At 48.9% G+C, this 11,154-nt stretch overlaps 2 protein-coding genes across 4 annotated transcripts; one reads left to right on the top strand and one right to left on the bottom strand.

Annotated features, from left to right (window-relative positions):
* Nucleotides 1–1,284: 1,284 nt before the first annotated feature.
* MRPS7 (mitochondrial ribosomal protein S7) lies at nt 1,285–5,216 on the top strand. Of its 2 annotated transcripts, XM_074224595.1 has the most exons (6): nt 1,285–1,537; nt 2,897–3,088; nt 3,203–3,266; nt 3,621–3,788; nt 4,475–4,721; nt 5,008–5,216. In XM_074224595.1, exons 1-5 carry the CDS (start codon nt 1,350–1,352, stop codon nt 4,694–4,696), a joined length of 834 nt encoding a protein of 277 aa, XP_074080696.1. In that variant the 5' UTR covers nt 1,285–1,349; the 3' UTR covers nt 4,697–4,721; nt 5,008–5,216. The 2 variants fall into 2 exon arrangements, with proteins under 2 accessions (XP_074080696.1, XP_074080695.1); XM_074224594.1 differs by having other exon boundaries at nt 4,475–5,216.
* A 606-nt stretch (nt 5,217–5,822) lies between these two features.
* Nucleotides 5,823–10,815, bottom strand: MIF4GD (MIF4G domain containing). Of its 2 annotated transcripts, none has more exons than XM_074224596.1 (6): nt 10,650–10,815; nt 9,389–9,527; nt 7,583–7,692; nt 7,234–7,389; nt 6,838–6,930; nt 5,823–6,449 (listed from the first exon to the last, which is right to left on the bottom strand). In XM_074224596.1, exons 2-6 carry the CDS (start codon nt 9,468–9,470, stop codon nt 6,222–6,224), a joined length of 669 nt encoding a protein of 222 aa, XP_074080697.1. In that variant the 5' UTR covers nt 9,471–9,527; nt 10,650–10,815; the 3' UTR covers nt 5,823–6,221. The 2 variants fall into 2 exon arrangements, with proteins under 2 accessions (XP_074080697.1, XP_074080698.1); XM_074224597.1 differs by lacking the exon at nt 10,650–10,815 and adding an exon at nt 9,930–10,117.
* Nucleotides 10,816–11,154: the final 339 nt, after the last annotated feature.

Below are 11,154 nucleotides of genomic sequence, written 5' to 3'. Positions count from 1 at the left end.
CTGGAGACAAGAGGAAGCTGCTAGAGTTTATTGAGTAGGATCAGACCTATGCTTTAGGAAAATCATTTCAGAAACTGAATGGATTGAAATAGGGAGAGACTTGAAGTAGGCCAACTCACCAGCAGGCTATTGCAATGATCCAGGCATGAAGTGATGAGGTCTGCCCTAGAGTGGTGGCAGTGTCAGAGAAGAGGAGGTGGCATGTTTGAAAGATGAGGCAAAGGTAAAATTAAGGCAACACTGGATTGGATATGGCAGTGAGGAAGTAAAGGAATTCAGGATGCCTCCTAGGTTTTGAGACTGAGGGACTGGAATGATATTTTTGTTCTCCACAGTAATGGAGAAGTTGAGAGAGAAGATTTAGGCGAGAAGGTAATGAATTCTGTTCTGGAACATACTGAATTTAAGATGTCCACTGAACTTCCAATTTGAGCTGTTGAAAGGCAGTTGGAGATATAAGATTGGAAATCAGCAGGGAGGTTTAGGACAGAATGGTCATTTGAAAACCACCAGCATAGAGAGGTAATTAAATCCATAGAAGCCAATGAGATCACTAAATGAAGTAGTGAAGCAAGAGAAAAGGAACCTCAGGGAAGCCTATGGTTAGAGGGTATGATCAGGAGGAGGATCCAGCAAAGGAGACAGAGGAGTAGCCTGGTTGGAGACCTGAAAGTGTTGTCTGGAAAACTTGAAGAAATAAGCAGCGTGTTCAAGAGAGATTCATCGACAGTGCCAAAGGTACAAGAAAAAAAAAAGCCATTGGATTTTGTATCTCTGAGATCATTTGTAACAATTTCTGTGAAATGATGAAGGCAAAAGTGGGGTTTTAAAGGGTTAGAAAGTGAGGAGAGAAAAAAGATTACAGCCCGGCAGAAATTATGATGAGAATTGGTACGATTCAATTCTTTCCCAGAATTCGCAGTGACTGAGAGTATGTACAGACAAGTTAGGAGCAGGAAAAAGAGGAAATAATAAGGCTGAGGGGTTGAAGAAAGCTCCTAGCATCCAGCAGAAGACAGGTTAAGTGAAAATTCAGCTGCAATTTAAAGGAAGCAGGAGCAGAGATGAAAAGGGAGGACATTCCAGGCAGAGGGGCCACTCGGGGAAAACGCCTGGAGTACAGAAATGCAGTTTTGTCCAGTAAATGCCAGAGACCGGAGTCCCTCGATACAAGGCTGGTGGAAAAGGCACCGGAAGGAGTTAGGAGGAGGCTACCGATGACTCGTCCGAGGTGTCACACTGGAACTCCGGTCTCCTTAGAGACGGTCTCTAACCACCAACCCGGACTGGTTCCTAACAAATCCCCGTCCGATTGGATCCCGTTGGATGGGTCCGAATTGGATTTTCCAATGGGATCTTGGGGGTGTGGCCGCGGTGGGGACAGGTGGAATGAAAGATCGCGAGAGTTGGCGGGTGCGTTCGGGCGGCGTGCAGGGCTCCTGGAGCCGGCCAAGATGGCGGCCCCCGCGGGGAAGGCGGCGCACTACCTCTGGAGCCTGAGCCGGGGAGCGCGGAGGGCCGTCCGGGCTCTGCCAGGGTAAGGGGACCCAGGGCGGGGGAGGTGGGGCACAGGGTGAGTGAGGGCAGGGAGACGAGGATCCATCCCGGCCAGCGGCAGGCGAGGCCTGGCTGCGCTCAGCGGCGACTGCGGGCTCGAGGTGTCCCACGAGCCATCGGGCTTTAGCGGTGCGGAGCCTCGGAGCCGCCTCGTGGCTCTGGCTGCCAGCTGCGCCCGCATCCGCTTGTGCCCGAGCTGGCAGCGCCCTGCACCCTGCAGGCGCTGCGCAAAGGCTGATGGGGAGGAGGAGCGGACACCCCTTGTTTCCTCCTGGCGCCTAGGGAGCCTTAGCAGTTGCTGCAGAAAGGAAGCAGCAGCAGCTAGCCCTGATGGTGCATCTCACCTTTACTGTTTGTCTTGATCCTCACCACCCCCGCACGGAGATATTTTTATTGTTCTAATTTTTCATTTGAAATCAAGGCAGACAAGTTTAATGACATGCCCAGAGTCACAGCTAGGAAGTTAGAGCCTGAAACTGGACTTGGATTCAGGTCTTTAGTTTTTTCCTCAGCTTCCTGTGACGGATCACCGCACCTGCCACCCCTCAGGTTTCTTTTCTCCAAAATAGGGAGGTTGACACTGTGGCCTCCCTTAGAGGGAATCCCCAGCTTGAGTAAAGCCTACATTGCTACAAGTCTTTGTAGCTGAGTGAACAGAAGCTTGAATGAGATTTCAGGACTAGGTCCAAGGCAACTCTGTTTCTTTGATTCTCTAAGAGGCCAAGAACCCTCCTCTATCCATGGTCCTCGGGTGTCATACAATCACAAGTTGGTGTTTCGTTACAAAGAAAACATTTAAATTTCAAATGCTTATTGATTGGTTCACCATTATAATCTATTCCATCATTTTATAGATGAGGAAACTTAGACCCTGAAAAGTTAAATGACCTTTATCAAGGTTACACCAAAAGGCACCAAATGCAGGATTTGAATCCAGGTTTGGTTATTGATCTTGTTTGGGGCAGAGGAAGTACCGTGTCCTCCTAGAAGGGATTGATGTCTCTCATTATCACTAGAGATTTTTTCGTGAGGCTTCACCAAGGCTGGAAAGCCAGAATTCCAACTGATTAAATTCAGGGAGGCAAGTTGGCCTTTCATCTGGATTCCTGGCATTCGTGAAAACAAGTTAAATCAAAAAACCAAACTAAATTAGAGTCAGGGAACCTGGGCTAATGGCCCTGTCACTTTGTCCCTATGTACATGGTCTAACCTTGGATAAACTACTACCCTTCTCTGGTCCTTACTCTCTTTACCTGTAAAATGAAGGATTTGGATTCAATAAAATTTAGTTATTTTTAGCTCTAAATCCTCCCATCTTATGACTTCTTAACCCCTTCAGACTGACACAGGTGAGATGGAGCCGATATGATGCTAATTATAAAGAACCCCAACTTGATAAAGACTACTACCTTAAACCCTTGGAGGAGCTGACTGATGAGGAGAAGTTTGAACGGGATCTCAGAACTACCCAGATCTTCAAAGCTCCCTCAGCATCAAAGACGAGCTCTTTGTTTGAAGACCCAGTGATCAGGTTAGAGCCAAATGGCACTGTCTTCTGTCCATGAACAAAAACCATCTTTAGGGGAGGATCTAAGACCCACTGTGTACTCTTAAAGACCTGAACATTTTGCTTTTCTTCTTGAAGTAAATTCACCAACATGATGATGAAAGGAGGAAACAAAGTACTGGCCAAATCCCTGATGATGGAGGTAAGAGTGATATTCCCTATCCTTCCATCTCCTCTTCCTCTGTCCCTTTTCCCCCAACTCCCTCAACTCAACACCAAAAGAGACCAATTAGTGCATTTGGTACTGGAGTAGGGAGGAGCCAGGGGGTTATATTAATAGAAACCAGGGCTGTTAGCAGAATAGAATGAACTGAGTGTTCCAATCCAAAACATCTTTAGAAAAGGACTGTAAATTGGCAATCTTCCAGAAGGGAAAGGGATCTGTAAGGTAGCAAAGAGGAAGGGGAGGCTGCAGTGAGGTAGGGGAAAAAAATGACAAGGGGTTTTTAAGGTTAGCCTAAGTAACTCCTCAAGGAATTTTTTTTTCTCATTGTAGACTCTGGAAACCCTCAAGAGAAAGCAATTTAAAAAATACCATGAAGCTACAGTCGAGGAGCGGGAGGCCATAGAGTGCAACCCCTATACTATCTTCCACCAGGCCCTAAACAACTGTCAGCCAGTCCTTGGCCTGGTCAGCATCCTTAAAGGTGGACGCTTCTATCAGGTGAGCAGGAGAGGATTGAGTGACCTCATGGTTGCCTCATGGTCTTCCACCATTGAAAGCCCTTCAAGGGCAGCCATTATCAATTGTTCATACCATTTTGTGCGTTCATATACTGAGCATTGGGAGAGAGGTAGATATCAAATACAGACTTAGTTCTCATTTTCAAAAAGCTTATAGACTAAAACAAGACTGATTGTTGGTATCACCCCAAATGGTTGGTAGGAGGAAGTTTTGGTGCTCTTCTCCATATTTCCCCCTTTTGTACACTATATGGTTTGTTCAGACTTGACTGTTTATGGCCTTGTACATGGCACTGGATCTCCCCTCTTGGTGCTTTTGTACAGTTGAGCTCCTTAGGATCTAAATTTCAGCTCAAGTGCCATTTCCCAGGGAACCCCTCCCACAACTTACTTCATATTCATGGTTTGTATTTCATTATGTGGTAAGTATATAAATTGTTGCCACCCAATAGCATGCTTGCTTGCTCCTTTAGGGCAGGGACTATCTACACCTAGCACTGCACTTGGTATATAAAAGGCTCTTAATAAATGCTTATTGAATGAATGATAGATTTTCCATTTTTGTCGCTTTGGTTTCCCTTGGATCAGGCGTCCCTGAGACCTATCTCCTGCTGTAGCATCTTAGTTTCTCTCATCTTACCACTGCCTCACATTTCTTCAAAATAGGTCCCAGCCCCTCTGACTGACAGGCGCCGGCGCTTCTTGGCTATGAAATGGATGATTCAAGAATGCCGGGAGAAAAAGCCCCGGCGAATGTTAATGCCAGAAAAGCTGTCTCATGAGTTACTGGAGGCCTTTCACAACCAGGGTCCTGTGGTCAAGAAGAAGCATGAACTGCACAAGATGGCAGAGGCTAACCGAGCCTTTGCCCACTACCGCTGGTGGTAGAGGGGGAGGCAGTTTGAGCCAAGAGGTGAGAATCTGGTCCCACTGCTCAGCTTCCTATCCTCCTGCTGCTGGAAGGGTCGACCTGAGCAGGTCACTGAATTTTTACAATTTGGGGGAATGCACCAGCAGTGCAGACTTAAAGTTGAATAGAGGTTAGAGTTTGGAATGCAGCAACTGCAAGCCTCCTCTCAGAGCCTTGCTACTCACAGCTGTTTATAATAAAACGTCTATTTTAGTACCAGGGGTAAAAGGCAGGTACAGGGTGTGGGGGAGTCTCCCCCCCCCCAATCTGCCTCATTTTCTTCATGCAGAGGAAAGAACATGGACTCAGACTCTGCAGAGGAACTCCACAAAGCTGGGATCACTTTGCCTCAGGTGTAGGTTTAAAAAAAAAAAGCAGCATTCACTTTAGAAAAGGTTTACTAGAAAAGTCCTACCCTGGTTCATAATAAATATGTTTTAAATCCCACACTGAACCAGTGTTTTGGTCAGCAACTCATTAAAACTTATCTGGATAAAATATCCTTGTTTCTCAAGTCATTTTTGTACAAAAATTATAAAAAAAAAAAAAGAAACCCAGTTTCTGGCACTGTTAATGCTCAGGTGCCTTGGCCTTTTTTTACTGGCACAGCCTCTTAGCTTCAGAAGCCTCCCTTTCATGCAGGTCATTCAAAGACCCGGTAATGTGACTCTTAAATTCTTCCATGTTTTGCCCTCTGAAAATTTCAAAGCATCCTCCTGATTCCTCATTTTACAAATTAGGAAATTGAGGCATCAAGGAAGAAGAAGATGCACTCTGGCTACACACTGCAAGGATGATAGAGTTGTTCTTCACTATCCAATTCTGCAAAAGTGGTGGGAAATGGGTTAGGGGCAGCTAGGTGGCATAGTGGATAAAGCACCGGCCCTGGAGTCAGGAGTATCTGGGTTCAAATCCCATCTCAGACACTTAATAATTACCTAAATAATTACCTAGCTGTGTGGCCTTGGGCAAGCCACTTAACCCCATTTGCCTTACAAAAAAAAACTAAAAAAGTGGGGGGTGGGAAACAGGTTGAAAGTCACTTAATTGAGGCAGTAGCTTGTTATAGATAGTGCATTGGACTTGAAATTAGGAAGACCTGGGTTTGAATGTTTTATGAATCCTGGGGAAATCATTTTACTTCTCTGAACCTCAGTTTTCTTATTTGTAACATGAGGGGATTAAGCTTATTGTTTTCTGAGGTTCTTTTTAGCTCTTACATCTATGCTTCTCTGAAGTTGAAGTAACATAGAGTGGACCAGTGTGCTGCTTCCCCTCACCCCTCTGGATAAGTTATAAGATCAGAAGTACTTGACAAAAAGAAAGTTGCTGAGGGCAGGACTATTGTAAGTCCAAAGCTTGGAGTTGGTGAGAATTCCTAGTAGTAGACAGCTCAGAAGAGAGAAAATATTGGAGACAGGCTTTGTCTTGGTAAGTGTGACATACGTGTAGGCAGAAGCCTTCTGGAAGGTGCTGGTGAGTGGGCCCTGAGGTTGGACCAGCCTAGTCTGAAACTTCACTGTAGTAGTATTTCTGGGCAGCAGGTGTGGTCCTCCAGCCAGCAGCTCGGAATTCAATAAGCTCCAGTAGCAAGAGCTGTGACAGGGAGCTGAGCCCATCTTGCAGCAGGAAGCCATCACGAAGCAGACCAAAGAGTTCATCCATCCTCTGCCCATTCATTTTCTCCAGCTGCTCTCCAATTCGGTGCAGTTGTAACACCAGGCAATCCACCTGAAGGAGTTGGGGAGGGATTCCTGGTTCTTTGATGTCCTAGTCGCCCTTCTCCCTCCCTCTCTGCATAGTACTAATTTCAATCCTAGGATCCCTCATCTCATCCATTCTCCCTAGCCAGGGCTCTTCCCCTTATATAATTTAATCACCTTATTGTCTCCAACCCTTCTCCTACCCATTCTATTTGATGGCTTCCTGCCTTTGGTGAGTGGTGACCTGGTAACAACCTTTTAGAAAAGCTTTTAGACTCCTGCCCCAGGGAAGAAGTTGCAAAACCCCCTTCATCATCGAAACCTTGGCTTCTTGAGAGGAGCCACATGTTCTCCATGCTCTCTTAGTAGCACTGTCATCGACTGCCTCCTTTCCCCCCTAGAGGGGAGGTACCCACCTCCTCCTCCTTGTGCAGGCTGTCAGGCTGTGCCAGTCGAAAAAGGCAGTCATAGACAGGATTGACCAATGCCATCATAGGCATGTTGTTTACCTAATGGAGGAGGGACCCAAAGCACTGATTAGAAGGGAGAGAAGATCCTGATCCCCACATCCACTAGGAACAGTCCTAAGCCAGAAGGACATAGTTATATAAGGTGGACTTGGCAGAGGCTCCCAAGTCTACAGGGATATCAAGTTTTAGGAAAATAATCCTTTGTGCCACAGACAGTAATGAGGCCAATGCCTCTAGCCCTATTAGCTGGGTGAGGCTCTGAAACTGAATAAGTGGCTTGGCTTGGTTTAGGGAGGAGGTGCCACAGGGACAGAGCAAGTGGGTGGTTCTCAATGGTCTCACCCTCAGGTAGTCAAAGATGTTGCAGATGAAGGTGACATAGCAGACCCAGCCCTGCAGGGATCGGGCTCGGAGCTGCTCCCGGGCCTGGTACTCCTGCTGCAGCCGGTTGAGGAGGCCCCGACGGAAGACACTCTGGCTGGCTTGCTTGCTCTCTGCCTGTGACCCAGGGAAGGTGGGGTAAGCCCAGATGTATGTGGGGGCTTTTCCCCCAATCCCTCAAGCTGGGAGCCAGGGGACCTTCCTTCAGGTAGCCTAGAGGCAGTTGCCTGTTCCCTAGCCCTTTTTTGGGGGGGGAAGGAGTACTACCCCAGCCACCAACTGCCCCAGATCTCCTCCCCCACCCTAAGACCTGAATGATGGTGTAGCAAATTCGTCCGGCTTCCTTGCTGAACATAGAGTCTTTCAGGGATTGGTCCACAATCACATTGGCCACTTTCTCCAAATCCACAGCACCAGGTTCTAGGGATGAGGGTAAGAGAGGTAGTCCACAGATAGTGGTGCTCTTCCTAGGTCTACTGGGTACCTCTGCCCTGACTCAGGACACAGTGCTGAGTTGAGAGTTTAGATCCTGCCCAGGAAGCTAGGGGTAGACCCTACAACGTGCTTCAATTTCCTTATTTGTACAGTGGGAATAATAACAACCCCAGAGTCATGAGAATCAAAATAATGTGCTAAGCACTTTGTAAACTTTGATGTGACCAGCAGACATACTAATACTGTACTGCCTCTTCAGTATACGAGGCAACAGACAATTCTTCACTGAAGGTCTGTTTTAGGGAACAGGTATGAAGAGGGGACCTAGGAAGAGTGTCACAAAAGCCAAGGGAGAGATTGTAAGTGCTTCAAGAGCAGAGACTCTCTTCTCTTACCTAACAGAGTTCAGGGTCACTTAATGAGTTACTAACAACATAAACTCAGATTCCTTTAATGCTACTTCTGTTGGGTGGCAACTTTCAAGGTGATGTTGTTGAAAAGTTTATTAGATCATACAGATCTGCTTCTTAGGCAAACAACTCACCTTCAAATTCATCCATATTCAAAGACAGCTTGTGTTCTTTTGCCATAACTGATGAGATTATAGTTCTTTTCACAATAAGGAATCCGTGGAATTCACCACCTTCCCCCCAAATACTAGCCTAAATTTCTCCAGTAGATGAATTCCTTAAGCTTTGAAAAACTAAGTGTTTTAAAATGCATGGCTCAATATTTTTGGGTCATGCCTGAGAAAATAAGGCCAGAAATGCATAGCATAAGACCTGTGATTTAGGGGCAGTTATGTGATTCAGTGGATAGAGCACCAGCCCTATCAGGAATTCAAATCTGGCCCAAGACACCAGCTGTGTGACCCTGGGCAAGTCACTTAACCCTGCTTACCTGGGGGAGGGGGAAAGAGAGGGGAAGATTATGATTTCATCCAAGTAGGTTCTTCCTCTTTCTAAAGCTTCCAGGCTTTATTTTTATCTAGTACCTTAACATATAGTGGGCATTTATTAGCTGTTGAATTTTGTAATGTTAAGAGTTGCTATGGCTAAAAAAGGAAGCCCCTAGTAATCAACCAAATCTCTCCAAATCTTACAAACAACAATTGTTAAGTGCCTCTGATGAGCTAGCCCTAGTGGTTGAGAGAGACAAATGAAACAGTTGCAACCCTGAGGAAGTCTGACTTAGTTGGTGATCTGGGCTCCTGGGATGGACTGTTAAGAAACTATGGTCACTTCCATGTTACAAAGGTATTGGAGGAAAACTTGCAGAGGACACTCAAAATGTACCCATTTTATATGTTAAGACTATAATTTATGCTACTGGACTTTGGGAGCCATTACTGGACTGTAGAGGGTTGTTGATATTATCATTTGTGTTTAATACCAATTTTATAATTTTAAGTGATATATATAGAAAATCCTAATAACTATATTTGGCAAATTATTACAAATTTTCAACGATCTTTTCCCACCTTGGAAAAAAATTTATTCATTTTAAATGATCATTTCCTGATTCCCAATTCAAGATTTGAAGCTTTTTATTCACTAATAAGTAGACAATTCATTATACTGATGAATACATATATTCAGATTACATTTTTTTTTTGCAGATGTGATTAAGCTAGATGATAGGTCTGTTCTGGCACTAATGGTCACCCCCCACTCCTTCTCACCTTTGAGAGCAGTCTTCAGTAACCTCTGGGTCTCAGCATCAAAGGCCTGGATTTCATACTCTTCTCGAACTGGTTCACACATGACTGGCCAGTCCTCCCCCAGCAGCAGCAGCTAAGGAGCAGGGTTAGTTGGCAGCACCTGGAGGAGTAGTAAGGAAGAATAAATTAGTCACTAAGCATCCTTAAAAGCCTATTGTGTATTTGGCTAGGCCTTGTGCTTGGTGCTGGGACACAAGTATAAAGAATGGAATAGGGTGGCTAGGTGGTGCAGTGGATCGAGCGCTGGTGCACCGGCCCTGGAGTCAGGAGTACCCTGGGTTCAAATCTGGTCTCAGACACTTAATAATTACCTAGCTGTGTGGCCTTGGGCAAGCCACTTAACCCCATTGCATTGTAAAAATCTAAAAAAAAAAAAGAATGGAATAACCTGTACTCCCCTGGGGGGGGGGGGGCATAGAAAAAGACATGAGCCATAAATAGGAAATGAATATATATGCCCGAAGCAGTGAAATGCAGGGGAGCCTGGAAGGAAGGCACTTACGTTTGGGAGGAATCAGAAAAGTCTTCATGTGAAGATTTTGAATCATGAAGTTAGAGGAGGCCGTCAAGGCCGAGCTCATGTTACATGTGGAAAGGGAAGCCTGGCTCACAGGGGTTACACAGCTTTAAGTAGCAGAGACGGGATTTAAACCCCGCCTTCCCGGCTCCACACAGCCACCCCGGGGAGGGATGGCAAAACACAAGCCCCCGCAGCCGGCTGAGGGGCACCCCGCGGCCCTGGCACCCAGCAGGAAGATCAGGCAGGGCTGTCATTCCTGGAAACCCCCACCTACTTCTTAAAAGAGTTAAAAAAAAAAGTAGGCTGGCTTAGGGCAATCCTCCGGCGTCGGAAGGCCAAGTTCCTCTGGGTCCGTGCCGGGCCGGGGTCTGGGGGGGAAGATGGAGGCGGCTCGGCCGGCGGGCCAGGTGTCCTCCTGGCGCCCCCCCTCAGGCTGGGCCCGCACAGTTCCGGGCACTACCGGGAGGCCGCCGGGCCGGGGAACGGGGCCCCGGCCCGGGGAGGCCATCCCGCCCGGCCGCCTCGGCCTCCGCCGGGCCTGGCGCCCGCCCCGGGCCCCCCCCAGAGCCCCGGCCCGCGGGCGCCCTCCTCCCTCCCGGCCGCGGCAGGCGCTCATCCCCACGGCCCGGGGTCCTGGGACGCCTCCCGGGCAGGGGCTCCGGCTCCCCGAGCCCGCGCCTCCCGTCCCCGTCCCCCGCACACCTGCCGGGGCCAGGCGCGCCCGTGTCCCCGCCGCTGGCGGACGCCGGGGCAGCGCGGCCATGGTGCGGCCGCCCTGCGCCAGCCTCCGGTTAGGTCATTTCCGAACGCGCCCCGGGAGCTCCGCGGCCCGAGCGGGGCGGAGCCAGGGCCCGAGAGGCCTCGCCAGCGCCGTCTGCCGGGCCCGGGCGCCTCCGTGCCGGGGCGGCGGCCCCCTCCCCCCGTGCCGGGGCGGCGGCCTCCTCCCCCTCCGTGCCGGGGCGGCGGCCCCCTCCCCCTCCGTGCCGGGCCCGGGCGCCTCCGTGCCGGGGCGGCGGCCTCCTCCCCCCCCCCCCGTGCCGGGGCGGCGGCGCTGGGCCCGGGCCCGGCCCCGGACACTCGGCTGCCCAGGCCCCCCGCGCCCGGATCGGCCCACGGGAAACTTCCAAGTTCTGACGGATGGGAAGCCGGCACCGGGCACGCCGGGGCACCGCGCACTCCCACTGCTGTCACCGCGGGAGGCCCGGGG

The sequence above is a fragment of the Macrotis lagotis genome, chromosome 2, assembly GCF_037893015.1.
Source record: "Macrotis lagotis isolate mMagLag1 chromosome 2, bilby.v1.9.chrom.fasta, whole genome shotgun sequence".
In the NCBI taxonomy this organism is placed as follows: Eukaryota; Metazoa; Chordata; class Mammalia; order Peramelemorphia; family Peramelidae; genus Macrotis; species Macrotis lagotis.
The sequence above is the reverse complement of the archived record's forward strand: the minus strand, read 5'-3'. Positions and strand labels throughout refer to the sequence as shown.

Excerpts from the sequence above, each read along its gene's own strand:
- MRPS7 (XM_074224595.1), top strand. The coding sequence starts at position 1,350 with ATGGGATCTTGGGGGTGTGGCCGCGGTGGGGACAGGTGGAATGAAAGA. Across the intron at positions 3,089-3,202 it reads TTTGAAGACCCAGTGATCAG|TAAATTCACCAACATGATGA; the intron begins GTTAGAGCCAAA and ends TTCTTCTTGAAG. Across the intron at positions 3,789-4,474 it reads AAGGTGGACGCTTCTATCAG|GTCCCAGCCCCTCTGACTGA; the intron begins GTGAGCAGGAGA and ends TCTTCAAAATAG.
- MIF4GD (XM_074224596.1), bottom strand. The coding sequence starts at position 9,470 with ATGTGTGAACCAGTTCGAGAAGAGTATGAAATCCAGGCCTTTGATGCT. Across the intron at positions 7,390-7,582 it reads TTTGCTACACCATCATTCAG|GCAGAGAGCAAGCAAGCCAG; the intron begins GTCTTAGGGTGG and ends CCTGGGTCACAG. Across the intron at positions 6,931-7,233 it reads ACATCTTTGACTACCTGAGG|GTAAACAACATGCCTATGAT; the intron begins GTGAGACCATTG and ends CTCCTCCATTAG.